Source organism: Canis lupus, chromosome 31, assembly GCF_003254725.2.
Source record: "Canis lupus dingo isolate Sandy chromosome 31, ASM325472v2, whole genome shotgun sequence".
In the NCBI taxonomy this organism is placed as follows: Eukaryota; Metazoa; Chordata; class Mammalia; order Carnivora; family Canidae; genus Canis; species Canis lupus.
The window spans coordinates 28,884,830-28,904,748 of NC_064273.1; the positions used below are offsets into that span (position 1 = coordinate 28,884,830).

The 19,919-nt window shown below is 43.5% G+C and overlaps 1 protein-coding gene across 8 annotated transcripts in view; it reads left to right on the forward strand.

Moving 5' to 3' along the window:
• Positions 1-19,919, forward strand: part of ITSN1 (intersectin 1) — a 215,769-nt gene that overhangs the window by 135,145 nt on the left and 60,705 nt on the right. For 5 of the 8 annotated variants that reach the window (XR_007407674.1, XM_049104747.1, XM_025449776.3 and 2 more), the window contains 5 exons: positions 6,939-7,186; positions 9,489-9,648; positions 12,418-12,623; positions 13,394-13,476; positions 17,375-17,541. Coding sequence is in view for 7 of the 8 variants with exons in the window: in XM_049104747.1 (XP_048960704.1) it covers positions 6,939-7,186; positions 9,489-9,648; positions 12,418-12,623; positions 13,394-13,476; positions 17,375-17,541 (864 nt within the window). In the remaining variant the exon portion in view is untranslated. The remainder of the gene's footprint in view (positions 1-6,938; positions 7,187-9,488; positions 9,649-12,417; positions 12,624-13,393; positions 13,477-17,374; positions 17,542-19,919) is intronic. The other 3 variants (XM_049104748.1, XM_025449779.3, XM_049104750.1) reach the window with 1 other exon arrangement.

The following is a 19,919-nucleotide window of genomic DNA, read 5'->3' on the forward strand; positions in this document are numbered from 1 at the left end:
AGTAGAAGACTACTATCAATCTCTTGGTGATTGATAATAATCAAAAGGTCACTTATTTTTTGGGCACAGTAATCATTGGATTCTCAGATTTCTCAAACTTCTTTGAAAATTAGCAGACTATTTTGGTTAGATTTCAGAAGTCTAACGTTTCCTTTTTTTTTTTTAAGATTTTATTTATTTATTTATTCATGAGAGAGAGAGAGAGAGGCAGAGACACAGGCAGAGGGAGAAGCAGGCTCCATGCAGGGAACCCGATGCGGGACTCGATCCCGGGACTCCAGGATCACGCCCCAGACCGAAGGCAGGCACTAAAACTGCTGAGCCACCCAGGGATCCCCTAACCTTTCCTTTTTTAATGTAGGCAGTCTTGGAGGGAACTTTAAAATGTATTTTTTTTTTTTGAAAAAAATTAACTACCAGTCCAGTTTTGTCTAAAAATACTTTCCCCCACGGTTAACAAAAAAAGTTTGTACCCATATAGTGTCCTGTTCTACATATTGTTTATTTTTTTTGTAAATTTATGTTTTATTGGTGTTCAGTTTGCCAATATATAGAATAACACCCAGTGCTCATCCCATCAAGTGCCCCCCTCAGTGTATATTGTTTATAATATAAGAAATATAAAATGATATCTGCCATTCATATGTTTAAAATCTTTTTTGAAAAGTAGAGAGAAACACGTTGAAAAGACAATGTCTGATGTTCTCAGTGAATGCTTCTAACTTTGCTAGGAATTTAAGAGGAAAGGAATGAGAATGGACTCATATGCAGGGAAGACCTTCTTCATGGAAGCTCCTTAAAAAATTATTTATGGGGGGGAATCCCTGGGTGGGCTCAGCAGTGTAGCGCCTGCCTTTGGCCCAGGGCGTGATCCTGGAGTCCCGGGATCGAGGCTTACATCAGGTTCCCTGCATGGAGCCTGCTTCTCCCTCTGCCTGTGTCTCTGCCTTTCTCTGTGTGTCTCTCATGAATACATAAATAAAATCTTTAAAAAAATTATTTATGTATTCATGAGAGACAGAGAGAGGCAGAGACACAGACAGAGGGAGAAGCAAGGCTCCCTGCAGGGAGTCGGATGCAGGACTCAATCCCAGGACCAGGAATCACACCCTGAGCCAAAGGCAGATGCTCAATCCCTGAGCCACCCAGGTGTCCTAATGGAAGCTTCTTAATTGAGTTTGACCTTGACAGCTGTGAACTTTGATGGCCTGTCTTCTGATCTGGAGGTTCCGGTATTTGGAGGGCAAATAAATCAAATTTGCCATCCATAATGTATGGGAAAAGCTTTAAAAATTAGAAGAGAGGCTCTTGGCTGGCTCAGTTGGAAGAGCATGCGACTCTTGATCTCAGGGTTGTCAGTTCAAACCCCATGTTGGGTGTAGAGCTTACTTTAAAAAAAAAAAAAAAAAAGAAGACCTTTGCTCACTGCCATTTTGTTGAAGTTTGTCTTCAGAGCACAGGCTGATCATGTAACTCAGCAGGTCTGGATGGTGCAGAACTGAGTACATCAGAACTGTTCAGGCTGCTCAGAAGAAATCAGCATTCCAGGGCTCACCCCTCGAGACTCTAGGAACTTTACTCCGTAAACAGGATTCAAAATCTTCTCCAAGTGGTTCTGTTAGGCAGTCACTTTTGAGAACCACTGATCTATCCTAATGCCTTTTTCCTGTCAAGACTAATTCTAAATCATTTCTGAAACATATCCTCTTAGAAATATCTCAAAAAAAAGGGATCCCTGGGTGGCGCAGCGGTTTGGCGCCTGCCTTTGGCCCAGGGCGCGATCCCGGAGACCCGGGATCGAATCCCACATCGGGTTCCCGGTGCATGGAGCCTGCTTCTCCCTCTGCCTGTGTCTCTGCCTCTCTCTCTCTCTCTCTGTGTGACTATCATAAATAAATAAATAAATAAATAATTAAAAAAAAGAAAAGAAATATCTCAAAAAAAGGACACTTCTTTAGCGATTGTCAGCATCAGCCAGTTCATTTGACTCTGTTGATCTTCTAATTTGGTGTTATTCTTGTAACATTAAATTCATTGCTTTTCCTTGTTTTCTCTTGATTGAGATTTTTTCTTTTATATAGTCAGTACCTTTTCTTTCTCGTCTTCCTTTGAGTTCCATAACCTCAACATCTGAGGTGGGCATGTTTTGTAACAATAGTATCTTCACTGTTTTGAGGGACCAATACACATTCGATTCCAGGAGTGGGCCAGATGCCGCCCACTGCCTGTTTTGTAATAAAGTTTTATTGGAACACAGCCTGACTCATTCATTTGCATATTGCCTACAGCTGCTTTTGTGCTGCAAGGGCAGAGTTGAGCAATTACAACGGAGGAAAAATTTGACGACCTACAGATTAGAGCTTTAGAAAACAATTTTAGTGTTGTAACTTCCAGAAGTTTTGGGGAAAACTTTTATTTCTAAACTGTCGATTGCGTGAACCATGTGCTGCTCCTAATACTCCTCAACACATCTCAGCAGCCACACAACCTGCTCTGAGTTGGTACATAGTTTAAATCTCTTTGCTCTCCTTGTTCCGCGTCATGCTGGTGAAAGGAGAGGAAATTTCTCTTTCACTTCTTTGTGACAGGGTCAGAGATTTTAGATATATTCATGCTACCTAACGGATAGCACAGCCATGAGATGTAATATTATCAGGCTTCAGCCATATGTACTTGAACCTCATGGCTCCTATGTGCACTTGATCATTGCATCCAAGCCTCCCAGCATACCATGTATATTAACAGTCTGTAGATCTGTAACATTTGAGACATGGACACAACATCTGGGGTTTGTGTTTCACTTTTTTTTTTTTTTTTAAGATTTTTATTTTATTTACTCATGAGAGATACAGAGCGAGAGAGAGAGGCAGAGACACAGGCAGAGGGAGAAGCAGGCTCCATGCAGGGAGCACGACATGGGACTCGATCCCGGGTCTCCAGGATCACGCCCTGGGCTGCAGGCGGCTCTAAACCACTGTGCCACCGGGGCTACCCTGTGTTTCCCTTTTTGACTATTCTACTAGAATGACCCCAAATGCTTTGAGGTGGTGCAATGGGGCTGCTTAAATGAAATTGTATCAAGACCAATGTTGTTAATCATTCAGATCCCCCTGACTTATAGCCACCAATAGATGAATCTACTTTTTGGTTTTTGTTTTTTTGTTTTTGTTTTGTTTTGTTTTTTTGTTTTTTTGAATCTACTTTTTGTATGTTAAAGTTCACTTGCTAGCCAGCTGTGCTGCAATTTGTATGCCTCATTCTTCTTGTTCTATCCTGATCTTATGTACTGTTTTTCCACAATTGGATTGGCATTTTGGGTAAAGTTTCCTTAGTTCAGGAAGATACATTTCTCCTTTTCTTTCTTTCTTTTTCTTTTTTTTAAGATTTTATTTATTTATTCATGAAAGACACAGAGAAGCAGAGACATAGGAAGAGGGAGAAGCAGGCTCCCTCTGGGGATCCTGATATGGGACTCTACTCCAGGATCCTAAGATCATGACCTGAGCTGAAGGCAGATGCTCAACCACTGAGCCACCCAGGCATCTTTAGTTCTCCTTTTCATATGAGAACCTCTGTGCTTTTTCTAAGTGGTTAATTTAGTGTTCCAAGTGAATTTTTCTTATATCCTCTGAATCTTAAAATTAAGTTACTCATTAAAAGGAATGGATTCCTATAAAAACAAAACCAGCTAATTAAGACCATTTTTTGGTCAGAATTGACCAGTGAATTTCCTTGGTTAAAACGGAAACCCTAGTTTCACTATTACCCTGAAGGATGGAGAAACTCTTGTTTGCACAGTTAAGAGGCTGATGTGGTACCTTCTCTGCCTCCAAAGTGTACAAACACCTTTCAGCAGTGAAGCATGTTTTTCTCTCTTACCAAGGGAACAGGGCTGGGTGTGAGCAGCTACCTGGGGTACAAGCTAGACCTGCCCACAGGGCAGGACCTTTCCTCAGAGTTTCAGAGCCAATTCCATATATCAGTCCCAGAAGTCTAATTAGCCAGGTAAGACCCTTTGTCTCAAGAGAATGACCGTAAAACATAGGATATAAGTAAAGCAGCTGACATTTGAGGAGGTCCTACATGGATAGACCAGTAGACATTCCAGACAGGCCATGATCAAGGATTGAGCTCCAGCCTCTAAAGGATTGCTGCTGATAAGAAGGCAAAGCCACAGGGCCCGGGCTCCCAGGCAGTTTCCTGGAGCAAAGTAATACCCCATACAGAGAACCATGGATTGTTATGTAAAGTGAGGGTAAAGACCAGGCTCTTAGAATGGAACAAAAGCCCAAGTGAGAGCTCTAGTACAAATTCAGAGCAGGACAACAGGAGGGATAGCTCCTTCTTATGATTTTTTTGTTAAGATTTTATTTACTTATTTATTCATGAGAGGCCCAGAGAGAGGCAGAGACATAGGCAGAGGGAGAAGCAGCCTCCCTGCAGGGGACCCTAATGTGGGACTCGATCCTAGGACCCTGGGATCATGACCTGAGCCAAGGGCAGATGCTCAACCACTGAGCCACCCACGAGCCCCAGGAGAGATAGCTTTTAAAAATACATCAGGGGATCCCTAGGTGGCTCAATGGTTTAGCACCTGCCTTCAACCCAGGGTGTGATCCTGGAGTCCCGGGATCGAGTCCTGCGTTGGGCTCCCTGCATGAAGCCTGCTTCTCCCTCTGCCTGTGTCTCTGCTTTTATTTATTTATTCATAGAGACCGAGAGAGAGAGAGAGGCAGAGACACAAGCAGAGGGAGAAGCAGGCTTCATGCAAGGAGCCCAACGCAGGACTAGATCCCGGGACTCCAGGATCACACCCTGGGCTGAAGGCGGCGCTAAACCGCTGTGCCACCGGGGCTGCCCTAAATAAAGCCTTTTAAAAAAATAAAATAAAAAATAAAAATACATCAGTAAACACTGGTCATATGCCAGGCAGTGTTTTAAATACTTCACAGTTCTCATTGCTACCATAGTAAGACAGGTACTGTTATCCTCATTTGACAGATGAAAAAGTTGAGGCATCAAGAGGTGAAAGTTGCCCAAAGTCACCCAGTTAATAAATGGTAGAACTAGTATTCAGACTAGACCAATCTAATTGCTGAGCCCTACCCTTGATTGTTACATGTCTCCATCTTGAGGCTAAGTCACTGTCAGGCTCACGGTAGTGAATTAGGCTCAAGCTCCTCACTCACTCCTGCCTGACATCACCTGGGGTCATAGAGTGAGTGGAGGGGGCGGCTGGGAGCGGGACTGTTGAACCTGCCGGGGAGTTGGGGAGCCCCTCCCCTGCACAATCTGGCCTAGAAACAGCTGTTCCCACTGCAAAGCTGTGGCAATATTTAAATGTGTCATAATATCACCAATAAGTATAAATGAAGAAACAAAGGCATTTAGCCGTTTGCATTTAGCATGAAATCCCAGTGGAAAAAAATGTCATCTTAAATCCTCATCTAGAGAAACAGTTGGGGCTGCCCAGAAAAAGGAACGTAAGCACAAAACAGTGTGGGGGAGTTGAATGAAAAGTGGCTAATGTGTTCACATCTGATGTAAGCGTTAGTAAGAATATCAGAACTGCAAAGAGAAAAATAGCAGCTCTGAAGCAATATTGCTCTTTATCTCGGGGAACTCCTTTCTGGAGAATTCTCAGTTTCAAAAATTGCTTTTACCCCTGACAATAAGGGTCCCTCCCCTAAGGTAGAGCAGAGTGCCGGCATCTTCTACTTACTGAACATTTTGTGAATAAGATGTAGATTTAAGTGGTAAGCCATGTATTCTGCTTTTTCCACCCCACCTCAAGCACGCTTAAAATTCAGGTATGCTAATAAGCATTACACTTACTCTGCACTGAATACAGGTAGTAGATGTTTGGTTCTGTAGTTTGGGCCTTTATTTTTTATTTTATTGTATTTATTTTTTACTATATATTTGAATGAGTTAGGAAGCCGGTATTTTTGCCCTTTCCCCCCCTCCCAAAATCATTATTAAGATCCTCCCTACTCATTTCTGTGATTTCTAAAAAGCAACATTAATGTCTGATGAAGTGTTCAACGTTTTACCTCCTCAGGCAGCATATATTAAGGAATAAGAATAAGAGAAGGTCTCTGATAGACCCATATTTGATATAGTAATGAAAATGGTTTTCTAAGAATGAACATAATTTTCCTCCAAAGTCATCTTCCTGTTGCTCATAAAATAGTGGGGGTAACTCATAAAGATAGGTAGAACCTTTCTGGTGATTCTGAATGATCCTTTTAAATTAGAATTAAACAGCAGAATTCTGAATTCTCCTGTGCACTTTTGTAATATTAAAGTTAAGTTTGTATAAAAAAACAACATAAGACCTTAATAAAGTTGACTGTGGCCATGAATAATTATTTCTTTGATTTTCTCATCATGTATCTATGGAGCTTTTAAATGGCTTAACATCAGCTTGGCTTCCCGTGGAAACCATCTAAGACTGTGCTTTTATCTTTCTGATCCCTGTGCTAAACAAATACTACTCCGTTATTAGAGATTTCTAGAGTACTGATTAAGCTTTAAATAATAAACCCAAGTCAAATTATTTTTTAATAATTACATGATGAGTGATGGAGTCTCTCCAATCACTTTCCAATTCAGAGTCACTCTAAAAATGTAAACTGTGGGCCTGAGGACTTTCAGCTCTATCTGAATTGCTGTTGCTAGAAAAGGATAGGGGGGAGGTGCTTAAAAAGCAGAAAGAATGAGAAACCTGCTTTACAACACAAACTCTTTGTTCAGGGTTCATGTTTAGGGTTCATTTCCCTGGACACAGAGACTAAAAGAGGGTGAAGAGGCGTACGTGGGGTGTATCAGTCCGATGGGGTCGTTGGCTCAGGGCTTGGTCCTGGTAGAGCCCTTTGGTGTCTTGAGGGGTTGATGTAGGGCCACTTTTTAAGTTAAACTTTGTGACTTCCCTGCAGGTGGATGAAAGCCAAACTGGAGAACCGGGCTGGCTTGGAGGAGAATTAAAAGGAAAGACGGGATGGTTCCCTGCTAACTACGCAGAGAAAATCCCAGAAAACGAGGTGCCCGCTCCAGTCAAACCCGGGCCCGACCTCACCTCTGCCCCTGCGCCCAAACTGGCCGTGCGTGAGACCCCCGCTCCGGTGGCAGTGAGCGCTCCGGAGCCCTCCACGACCCCCAACAGCTGGGCTGACTTCAGCTCCACGTACGTGTAGGCACGCCGTCTCTGAGGGGTTTTGGATCTCCTGGCTCAGTAATCTCTTTAAAGTACTTTTATGGGTTTGGGCTGTACCTCTGGCGTTAAGGAGTGGGCTCATTTCCCTTACCCTTTTCTCTGACCACTCTGCTGGCACACTGGATTACATTCACGGAGCTGGATTTCATTCTCTCATTGCTCCGCACTGGTGTGTCCTGGGAGGAACGAAGTCAAGCCTGTCATCGTGTTGCATTCAGTAATTTGTCTATATCTTTCCTTCCTGTGGAAGAAATGGAGAAATATCATTCTCTAATAATTCACTTGACATCCAGGGCAGTCAGCAAACAGTTGTTTCCTGCATGCAAACAGCACTTTTTCTGCTGGTCAAAAACAGAAATTGAATTCAGTCATGTGGTTTAGAATAAGATAGAAAGCTGTTTCCTTTAAAACTTTCCTCTGTCATCGGTTATCGGTCTTTACTGGGAAGTGAAGAGACGTGTGCTCTTGGCCGCACCCCTGGTCATCAGGAAATGGCATTAAAAACTGTGTGTAAGCAGAGGTTTGAAATGATGGAGGAAACTGCTGCCCACGCTTCCAGTTAGAGGACTGTGATCTATGTGTGCAGTCGTCTAAAAGTAGTTCATACGAGCATTCAAGTAGGAGGGATTTGAGTAAGAACTATTTTAATTTTTTAAAAAAATATTTATTTATTTGACAAGAGAGCACAAGCAGGGGAAACAGCAGAGGGAGAAGGAGAAGCAGGCTCCCTACTGAGCAGGGAGTCTGGTGCGGGGCTTCATCCCACAGCCCTGGGATCATTACCTGAGCCGAAAGCAGATGCTTAACCGACTGAGCCACCCAGGCGCCCCTAATTTTCTTTTTCAAGCCTAATCATTATTCAGAAGAAACAAATAGAAGGCAAGGAGTCAAGACGTAAGGCTAGAGAAAGATCACAGGCTTATGTAGAGTAGAGGAAGGAGCATGGTGACCAGGGGCAGAGGAAGTAGAGGGAAGGATGTAAGGAATAGCAAGTTTTACATATTCCTGTTTTCATACAAACAGTTGCAGGTGCTAAGAAAAGTCCTCCCTATCTAATCTCTGTTAAAAAGTAGTCTTCCATTAGCATGATTCCAAGTTGAAAGACTCCCTTCCTGTCTTAATCTTGATTCAAAAGTTCTGGCTTTTTTTAAACTGAAGCTTAGGGATCCCTGGGTGGCGCAGCGGTTTGGCGCCTGCCTTTGGCCCAGAGCACGATCCTGGCGACACGGGATCGAATCCCACATCGGGCTCCCGGTGCATGGAGCCTGCTTCTCCCTCTGCCTGTGTCTCTGCCTCTCTCTCTCTCTGTGACTATCATAAATAAATAAAAAAAAATTAAAAAAATAAACTGAAGCTCAGACTAACATAGAAGACAAACACCATGTTTTCTAGGAGTTTGTTTTGCTGTGGATCTGGTCATTGTGAATCTTCTGCAATACATGTGTGATGTGCAGTTCTCCTGCTTTAATCATGGACATCTTATTTTCCAAACCCAGAATCAGGATGTACCATCTAACAAAGGAATTATATTTTTATTTTTATCAGAGAGAATCTTAAGCAGGCTCCACACCCCATGTAGAGACCAACATGGGGCTGGATCCTATGGCTGTGAGCTCATGACCAAGCCAGAGTCAGATGCTTACCCGACTGAGCCACCCAGGCACCCCTCAAAGGAATTATCTTGATTTCCAAATATGTTTATGTCTTATAAAGATGTAAAAAGTACATTACATTTATATTTGCATTCACACAGTTGTATTAACATTATAAAAATTACAAAATTTAAACCATCCCTGAGACCCAGCACGACTGGTTGCCTTAAGGATACCGCTTGTCATTACCCTGGTGGCTAGGCATGTGGCCTGGTGCTTGCTGTGGGATGGAAGGGGACAGAGAAATGGTGTTAAGTGCCAGCTGCCAAGCTGGCATGTTTTATTATGTGGTGTATTACGTCTTTTTTGCTGACTGCACTATCATTTTTAACAGTGACAATAATGGCATGTGAGGATGCTTCTCTGGTACAGTTGCAACGAGTCCCTATCCCATGTTTCATGAGACCCTTCTAACGAACAAATTGACAGAATATTGTTTCCGTTTTATCAATGGGGAAATGAAGATTTAGAGCAACTACTGTAATTTGCCTGAGGCTCGTTGCTGTCTTGTTTCTCATCTTTAGAAAGCCCTGTAAACGTACTGGCTTTACACCTGCCGTAGGTGAGAAGCTGGCGCATAGAAAGTACTTGCTTCTCATGGTGGCAAACTTTCCTTCCAGGTGGCCCACCAGCACGAATGAGAAGCCAGAAACCGACAACTGGGACGCATGGGCAGCCCAGCCCTCACTCACTGTTCCCAGTGCTGGCCAGCTAAGGCAGAGATCAGCGTTTACTCCAGCCACGGCCACTGGCTCCTCTCCATCTCCCGTTTTAGGCCAGGTAAAAGCAGTCAGTGGGAGTGTGAAGACCTAGCATGCAGTACCCAGTACGAGCACATTTGGCCAAGTGCTTATCGACAGTGTTATTTCTGTGTATCTGGGTCAGGTGGCAGTGTGGATTCAGTTCACATTTTCCCAATAGCATTAAGGAGCCTGGGGAGTTCAGAGGTGGGTAATCTCCTGCACAGGTTGACCAGGAAGCTTCGCTGAAGAAGTAGTATCTTATACCATGGGTAGATTTTGTTAGGAAGTAGAATGGGCTTGCCTGTCAGACAGCAAATGCTGTGAGGAGAGGCTTTAACGTAGGAGATCAGAGTGTTTCAGGAAAAACTTAGGCCTGTCGATCTGGGGAGACCAATAAGTATACATCAGAAAGGCTTGATTACAGGTGAATGGGAAACTCTTAAGTGCCCTCCTAAGAAAGTGTTTCTGAAAGGATCGTTATTCTGAATATTACTACTCCATACGATAAAGCAGTAGTTTACTTAATGCAATGAACATAAAGGAATGAAACATCTATACATTAATCAAACCAGACAGAGCAAATGCCCATGTGGGAGGCATTTGGGGGTCAGGGACAGTCCCTGACTTGGGATCAACAGGAGGCATGCAGGCTCTGAGCAGGTGCGTGGGGAGGTGCCAGCAGAGGACATCGGGCGGCAGCGACAGCTAAGCAGGACGGAGTCACACTCCTATTGGAGCCAAAGGAAAGCAAAGCAGCCTGGGATTGAGAGAAGGATCTGACCTCCGAGAGAAACAAGGAGGGCACAGAGAGAAAGTGATTTTTAGTTGGAGAGAGGAGCTCAGTTTTAGGTGCGTTCAGGGTGAAGGTAGGGCACCAGGTGGTCCCGTGCGACAGGCAGTGAGAACATAGATCAGCTCTGAGGAAACATGTGAGATCTTCAAAAAAAGAGAACAGGGTAAGAAAATGGAAAATCCGCAGCATGTGTGTGTGTTCTCCCCACCTGAGAGGAGGAGCTCCCAGCCAGAGATGTTCCCTTCCCTTTGCTTCTGTCCCTGCTGGGTTCTTTGCAGGGACTGGGGTTGGTGATCAGGGTAGAGAGCATTCAGTGTGGTAAGAAGAATGTGTTTGAGACCTGGGAAGGAGTAGGAGATGCTGACTGCTAGGTAGGCGAAGATAGTTTATATCCACTTTTTAGAACGTGGAAGCTGGGTCCTATGGGGAATTAAACAATTGGCCAAAGTCAGGAAATCAGTGACACACATGGGGTTCCAACCCCGAGTCCAGGCTCTGTCCAGCCCCAGGCTGGATTATTCCAAAGTGTCAGTGGGGAAAGGTCAACAAGGCTGGGGCCCAGGCTTGGCAGAGGAATGGATGGATGCAGCTGGGAGGATGGGACAGCACAGAAGGGCTGTGAGCTGGTGGGCTGTGGGGGTCGGGGAGCTCCTGCGAGCCCGAGGGAGAAAAACAGGCAGAGAATCTGGGGGATCTGAAGAAGTGTGCAGCCGAGATGGAAGGGAGGAGGGACTTCGAAGGTCCAAGAAAGTGAGGACCCAGGAGGACCCAGGAGTGTCAATAGGAAACTGTCTTAAAGATAGGTACAAGTTGGTTCCAAATGAGCTGCCTTTGAGCATCATCTTTTTGTTCCTGTCCATTTTCGTATATGCTTGAAAGTTGACGTAATTTTCTTAGTATCATCTTAAGATATTGTAATGATTTTATGTTACAGTTTTTTAAAAAAGATAATAAATGCCTCACCCTACCTTTCCAGCCTCATCTCCTACTGCACCCCTCCATGAAACTAGGCTCCACGCACCCCAGGATTGTGCTCCTCTTCCTGGACCCTTTGCAGTATGCCACCCCGAGGCCGTTGCCTGTGCTGTGCCTTCGGCCCGGAGTGCCCTTCCTCCGAAGCCCTAGCTCTCAAAATCCTCCTCGCCCTTCAAGGCCTGACTCCAGTGCTGCCTCCTCTGTGAAACTGTCCCTATGGCCCCTGGGCAGAATTCATCCCTCTTTTCTCTCTGTTCCCACAGTGAATAGCTGGAGCCTCTTTGTAGTAGATCTCGTTCTGCCAAGTGGTATATATCATTGTGTGTGTCTCTCTCTTGCCCGCTAATTGTGAAGTCTTTGCTAATGATACCGTACTGTCCCTTTTTCCAGTGCCATATGGTCAATAAAGTCTTTTAGCCTAAATTATTTGGAGGAGGCAGAGGTGGCATTTTATTCCTCTTTGTAACCCCTCTTTGCATGTAGATGTATGTAGTGGATCACAGCAGATTTATGCCAGCCAGACCCCTGGGTCTCTAAAACAGGAGCTCAAACAATCCAATGTGGGGCATATTTTCCTTTGTCCACCTAAACCAGCAGTTCATTATCCTTTGAGATTTCGCAAGATTTCTACACTTTGGTATGAATCTTCCACCCAACATCCAAAATCCATTTGGAAATGGGGATGGTGGGGTGGCCTGGGCACCTTGGAGGTTAAAACAGAACCAGATGTCAAAGGCACACAGCCAGATGCCCCAAAAGAAATATGACCTCCTGGCTTGTTTAATGAGGCAGCTCTGGATGGCCAGATAGTGCCCCTGCAAATAGGCTGGCAGGTGTTGGGCTCTCCTTTTGAAAATGAGAGATCACCAGGAACCAGGGAAGCATCCAGCACCCATGCTGCACTGAAGCAGGGCCCTTTGTGGCTGTGTGTGCCTGTGTGCGCTTGCTGGAAAGGAGTGTTCGTGCCAGTGTTGATGTCGCCTGCATCGGTAACCGATCACAGAGTAATGAGAGGTCCTTTATGTATTTCCACACAAGGGTGAGAAGGTGGAAGGGCTACAAGCACAAGCCCTGTATCCTTGGAGAGCCAAAAAAGACAACCACTTAAATTTTAACAAAAATGACGTCATCACCGTCCTGGAACAGCAAGACATGTGGTGGTTTGGAGAAGTCCAAGGTCAGAAGGGTTGGTTCCCCAAGTCTTACGTGAAACTCATTTCAGGGCCCATAAGGAAATCCACAAGGTATTTTTGTGTTTGTCTGCTTCTGTTAGATGAAAACAATGTTGGGCATGAAATTATGCTTGCGTTCATTAAGATTCGCAGATGGGACTGCAGGATTATGGTGTCTTCTGGATCCTCTAACTGCAGAAGTTAGAGTGCGTATCTGGAGAAGACAGCCTCTGACAAATAAGAGGTCATTTTCTCCACCACCGCCCCCCCCTTCATTGGTGGAAGCCTGCATATCTTGTGTTCCAGTGACTTATGTAAGAAGGACTTCTACTCTGAGGCCTGGAACATTCTTGTGGATTTGTTGGTGATCATGCCTAGTACTCAGTACTATGTAAGATACACATGAATACTTACAGGCTCAATGCATTTGGGGAAATAATTGAAAGAATGGATTATGAACCTTATAGCATGGATCCTTTAACATAAAGGTTGTAGTTCAATTATTGCAATCACCTAGGTGTTCAAAACAGGTTAGGAGCTTCAAGAAGATAAAAATAACAAAAATATTAGAAGAGCATCTATCTTTGCTTTGAACTAGATGGATACGTTGGCTATGTAGCAAGTGCTGAGAAACAAGAATGCAGCTCAGACTCATGCCTCTGTGGCGCTGTTAAGTGTTTTAACTTAGCCAAGTGCAACTGTGTCAGCTGTACAGCTGTAGATGCTTCAAAGTTTTAAATATTAAGCAGCTCTTTAAAAAAAAAAAAAGGAAAATCAGTGTCATTTGTATTCATGTCTTTGAAGATAAAAATTAAAATACTTTCTCCTCCCACCTCTTTCAGCATGGATTCTGGTTCTTCAGAAAGTCCCGCTAGTCTAAAGAGAGTAGCTTCCCCAGCAGCCAAGCCGGCCATTTCGGGAGAAGGTGAGAACCTGAGTCAAATCATGTTCTTAGGAGGGTCGAGGGGATCACGTAATATAAACAGTACATGTTTGAAATGAGATGGGATTTCACTTTAAAATAGACTGTACTAAAAAAAAAAAATAGACTATATTAGTTTATGTTCAGTGTGTTCCACTCTGAGGTCAAATGAAAGGTTAGATCTTTACAAAAGCTGAGTACTTCACGGAGACTTTCAAAATAGTATCAGATACATTGATCATAATAACCGAATCTTCTAATGATAGTTGGTCACAAGCTCTCTGACGTTTGAAAGAGGCCCATCAGTGTCACTAGGGATCAAGTTTTGTGAGCATCTCTGCAGCTGGATTGTGGTCATTGCTTCCCCTACTATAGTCTGTTCTCCTCTGACTTGTACATAAGTGTTTTGTTTGTGTTTGTTTACTACACAGTCTAGTAAAGCTGTCCCAGCAATCGCAGTGGCATCTCTGCCACCCTCAAAAGAAACAGAGAAGTTCAGTTTTTCTGTTCCTTGTCACTAAGCACACCAGATTATTTAAGACCTAAAGATTTCATTTTGAGTGTTTAGCACACAAAGAATTAATTGCCTTATATCTTGGTCTTCATCACATAAGTCTGAGGATTATATATGCTGATACATGGTGTGGGCTTTAAAACAAATAAAACACACATGGATCCAGGCTCTGGATGGTAAAAATCTCACATCTTTTCTGCAGCCAGTGTAGCCATTCTCACCTCATTGAAGAGCGCTACCTGAAGTTTGACAGGCTTTCCACTGCAAGTCTGATCGGGGTTCCTAGCTAACAGATGTCTACCCCATTGTATGCTAATTTTTCTTGGGTTCCTTAAGTAAATTCTATGAAGATAGAGTGTTTTATTTAGTCTGTTCACCATCCTGAGATTGTCACATTCTTTGGAAAGTGTGGCTTGTGAAAGAATTATGAAAACAGTTGTTTGGCTGGAGACAGCAAGGATTAAAGTTCAGTGGTATTTCAGACCCCCGGTAACAAAATTACTTTCCCCAAAGGAATTTGAGAAGCAAAAATGTTTGTAGTTTATAGATACAGCTATAAAAACCTCATCACTGCCAAACACCTCCAGCATTTTATTGCATCCAGTTTTTGCTATTGCCACCAAAACGATCATTAGAAGAGTTCTGTTTATACACTCTATCAGTCATCTGAATGAGTGCTTTATCCACTTAGCAGAACGAGGCAAAAAAAAAAAAAACTCTTTTTAAACACGTGTGTGGTCCATATTATATAAAGCAGATTACCATTCTGCCCAGATTCAGTATGTTTTATCCAATGACGTCTCCTCGGAAGGCTGAAGTTTATACCTTGGCTCTCTCCTAGTAGCCATTCACTCTCTCGATCATACCCTCACTTCCTCTCCTGTAAAGTGGGCTGCTGACCCTCCCCCCTTTTAGTAGAAAGTAACAATCAAGGATTATGAGATAATTTGCATAAAGCATCTAGGAGAAAGGTAAGAGTCTGCTAGTGTTTTTTCTTTTTTGCTTCATTTCCTGGGTTGTTGATGGAGAGCCACTTAACAACGCCGTGAGCATTCTCCTCTAGGAGCAGCATCGATGAACGCCAATTTGTTTTGAAACGTGTACAGAGGCCTCGTCCCTTGAGTCCTCAATACATAGGTCACAGGTGAACCACACACACGTTTAAAGTTGGGTAACAGAAGAGAGATTCTAATCTCCGCTGACATTTATTACATCCATTGTCAGATGATCTGGAATATTAGGAAACACTAGGAGAGAGCTCACTGGTCTTCCGGAGTGGCATGAGAGGACTTGGCTGTTGAAGTTCAGAGAAAAGCTATCTGCATGTATCAATGAGCCCCTTATTAATATTGCATTAAAGGTAGTCACATTCAAAGTAAAGCATACATAAACCAGATTAAACAGATGGTCAGTTTGGGTAGCTCTTAGGGTGCCCACTTAGGAATGGCCAGTGCCCTGTGGTAACTGTCTCTGGAGGAGGCTCTGAGTGCCACCGCCCGCCCATCCTCCCATGGCCCGTGTCACTGAGCCCCACAGGAGCCTCCCAGATGCCTGTGTGCATGGCAGGGCAAACGAAGCCACAGTCTTTCCAGTCTCCTTGGTATCTTATAGTGCAATGGTAGGTTCAGCCAGAGTTCATGCGTCTGAAGTTTCTTCAGCACTTTGAAAGTCACTTCAAAGATTGGATCCATTTTTGAGAAAGTGACTTTTCAATGCAGGAATCACTGGGAAAAACATCCATCTGCCAAAGATCCTATCTTAAATGGCCGAGCATGAGCTTCAGGGGCAAGTGGCAGAGCAAAACCAAACGGGGGAACGGTCAGAATACTGAGAGATCGGGAAAAGGAACATATTAATGAAAAAAGAATGTCCTTAGCACAACTGCCAGATTTGATTTCCGTGTGTGGGAAATCATTTTTCCTGTGTTCACTGTGGAGGTGCGTGTGAGCCACACTGGAGGACTAGAGACAGAGTGTCTTCTGTTCTCCCTTGGTCATTTGGGTGACCTTGTGTCTGCTGTGGGGTCCCTACTCCCCGGGCCCTGGCTGAGGCTCCAGCCTGCGGCCAGCACTGCCTAAGCTGACTCAGCCCTTGGCGGGCTCTCCCATGTTGTAGAGCTGCCTACATTAGCACACGCATTAGGGGGCTTTGTGTCTTTTTGTGTTTGTTTTAGCTTTCATTAGTACCTCCTGCAGAGGCTCTTATAATTAGCCAAAAGCATTCCTCCATACTCAATTTCTGCCTATTAATTAACATTAGGCTCTGAATTTAAGGGCTCCATCTGAAGTTTTAGTGAGAAACAGGCCTCATCCATCCCCAAAATGAACTTTCTGGGTGGGTAAAAGGTGATTTTTTTTTAAATGACTTTGACAAAAATACCCAAAGGCCTAGGATAAAATGGAGAAAAAAATGGAAGCAAGACATTTAGGTTCATCTCTCTGTAGATCTCTTATCCTGCACCTAGTATAGTGTCTAGAATTTTGTGTCTAGGGATCTTTCTGAGAGTGATTTGGTTTCTGAGCCTTTGTAAAACCAACTCTTTATAATTAAAAAGGAAATTTTCCTCTGGAATGCACCCCCATCACATGCAAGACTGTAAAGAAAGTCAGTTCTTAGACTTTAAGACTTGAATAATAAAACATAGGAAACAGATTTCTTTTCAGCTTGTTCAGGAAGGCTTGCTTATTTTCTGGGATTGAGTAGACGTTACTTTTATTATCAGTCCTCACTACGTGTTTGTGCACTTGAATGACAAGTAGATGCCCGTTTTTAACTAAATAATGCGTATCTTTTATTTTGTGTTTTAACAGCTTCCTACCGTCTGTGTATCTGGCACAAAAGGACATAAGTTTTCACTCGGGCACTTGAGTAATGAACAATGTGTCTTATTTAATTTACGTGAAGGATTATAGTGTATCTAAAAATGTTCCAAAATTGTGACTTGGTACCCTCAAAACGAAAACACAGATACTTGATGTGCATAGAAGAGCTGGTGTGTTAGTGCATCCAAATGAGTGCTCAGCACAACTAAGTAAATGTTAGTTAAGAGTAAATTGTAAAAACCATTTTCACTCCAAAGGAAATGATGACATGAAATTATAGCTCAGCCCTGGCACTCGGTGTCGGTAGACAGGCAGTTGGCATTTTTGTTCGCATGGCTGGGTCTTCCCAAGAATTGTTCCCACGTCTGCAGTTACTGAATTTGTATGTGCAGTTAGGGCATTTGCAGCCAGGGATGTTCCACACTTCTGTTTTATCTGTGACAAGCTTTTCTCTTGAATGGATCTTATCCTAACTTCCTTATTCATAAACTAGCGTTTGCAAAGCTGTCTGGGATCTCTGTAAACAATCAAGCTCTCTCCGTATCTCAATATTTCTCCCCACCAGAATTTATTGCCATGTACACTTACGAGAGTTCTGAGCAAGGCGATTTAACGTTTCAGCAAGGGGATGTGATTTTGGTTACCAAGAAAGATGGTGACTGGTGGACAGGAGCAGTGGGCGACAAGTCCGGAGTCTTCCCTTCTAACTATGTGAGGCTTAAAGATTCAGAGGTAAACCCACATTAACTGTTTACTCTCCCTTTCTGTGCGATGATTCTCTCGGCGGGGAGTCGCCAATATTTGATGGTGGAACACTGTTGATGGGTTTTGCTGTGTTCCGGGAACTTGACAGCGGATACAGAGTGCCCTGTAATTGTTTGAACTGGTCATTTGGTGCTGCAGGGTAAGCTTCCCACAAGCAGAAGAACCCCCTGGGGCTGAGCAGAGGCTACCTCTCTGGAGGCTGGTCTGAGAGAGTTAATGTTCAGGGTTCATTTCTATTCCTGCATGCGACTGGCTTAGGGTTTAGAGCGAATGTTCTTGGTTGGGTCTTCAGGGTCACTGATCTGGGATACCCAAAGAAAGACACACAGCAATATTCTGCCCATGTAAAACAAGAGGATTTGGGTGATACTGGCCCCAGAACGTGGGGTGGTAGAGAGTTTCTACAATTGATACTTTTGCCTACACGTTGGGAAGACACAAGATTTAAGAGATCGATAACACTTTTGACCAGGCCTTAGAATCTCAGGCCCATTGATGAGGGCCTGAATTTATTCTAACTGCTGTTCTCCTTATGAATCGGAAATGAATCCCATTGTTATGCGGGGCCTTAAAAATCCAATTGCAGAACAAGAGGTCTTGAGGCAGTGCAGAGTTCAATGAAATGGTGGGGTGAGCCCACCACCGGGGTATTGGGAGCCTGTCTCAGAGTGACCAATTTCAAGTTAGTGGAGAATTTCAGGGTGAATCAATGTAGTCATTTAACAGATCCATTGCACATAAATAAACCACAAGAATTGTCTTTTTTTTTTTTTTTTTTTTTTTTTTAAACCTGCTTTCTCAGGTGTAAGCCAGTGGACAGAGCTCCTCTGTCATTGGAATGCCAGCAGGAGGGTGTACCTTGGGCTGATCCACAGGCCCTAGTACCTGCAGCTGCTTTGGGAGCCTGGAGCCTGACCCCACAGTGTGGTCCCTCCCCTTCCTTTCTCGCCTTCCCTGCAGTGCCCAGAAGCAAGTTTTTATTTTGCTTGGGTTTTGTTTTTTCAGGGAGTGTCTTTTTAGCTGTTTCGGTTTTGGGGTTTTGTTTTGTTTTGTTTTCCCTTGCTGTGGTCTTGAGAGCAGCTTATTGAGACTCCCAGGAAAGGATTTGCATGAGTCTGCTTACCCTTAGAGAATTTGGCAGAAGCATGGTAGAAAGTGCTTCTCTCCAATGCAGCAGTGAATTGTCCTCTGCAGACCTGGAGAGGGGAGAATTAGGGTTTTCTCCAGGAATCCAGTCGGATCCAGTAAGAATCATCCAGATGATATTTCAGGGGTCACAGGGGAATAACTAAAACTAAACTCAATTTCTACTGCTAGGCGTGAAGAATCTTAGAGTGACTACCTTTTGGGATCAATTGAAAGACCAAAACCATTACTTATATTGTATTTTGATAAATCATAGTTTGCTATAAAAAAAATCTGAAATCAGTAAGTTAAAAAAGAGACTGACATTTTTAAAGGTAAGCTGAATATCAAGGTGCTTTTTTAACCATGGCCTTAAATTATGAGCCACAGAAGAACCAACGAAGCTAAAGATTTTGCACAAACATTTGGCTACATTATTTCATAGTGATGAGAAAAATCTAAAAAGTCAGCTGTTTCATTTTCCTTGGGTACAGAGTTCAGCGTATAAGGAAAATTTCCTGCTAAACCCAGATCCAGCCTCAGATACCAGGCTTTCCCTCTGGGCATGGGAGAGGTTGTTCTATCCTGGCTTCCCTTCTCTGTAGGAGAAGGGCTGTGGCACATATCCTGGGGCAGCTTTTCTACTGCATTCCTGAGATGTGCCAGGACAGAACCAGGCCTTCTGAGTATGTCTTAGTTTATGTGCTGGCTCTGGTGTTAAAAAGGGAGCACTCTGGGGCACCCAACTGGCTCAGTTGGTAGGGCATGTGACTCTTGATCTGGGGGGTCGTGAGTTCATGCCCCACGTTGGGCATAGAGCCCACTTAAAAAAAGCAGGGGAGCACACTGACGCTATTTGGACTCATTCACTGGGTGTTGCCAAATGCCTTTGTTCCTTTTATGGCTTATAGGGAGTTATTATAAGTCCATACTGGGAAAGTTAACTGGTCATTTGGAATCTTGTTTCATTAGTATTCCTTTATTTTGATACGCAGCCTATAAAAATAGCAAGGCAGATTGGTATTATATATTTTGTTAATACAGAAATCATAATCTGAGTAAAGATTATAACTCAAACTTGCCCTGGTAAATGGTTATTAAATTTCAATAACCAAAATAAAGGGACCATGATGGCTTAGATGAATGGCATGTTTTTATTCTTACAGTAACTGTCATTTACTTTATTAATAAGCCTTTTGTTTTGTTTTGTTTTAATTGGA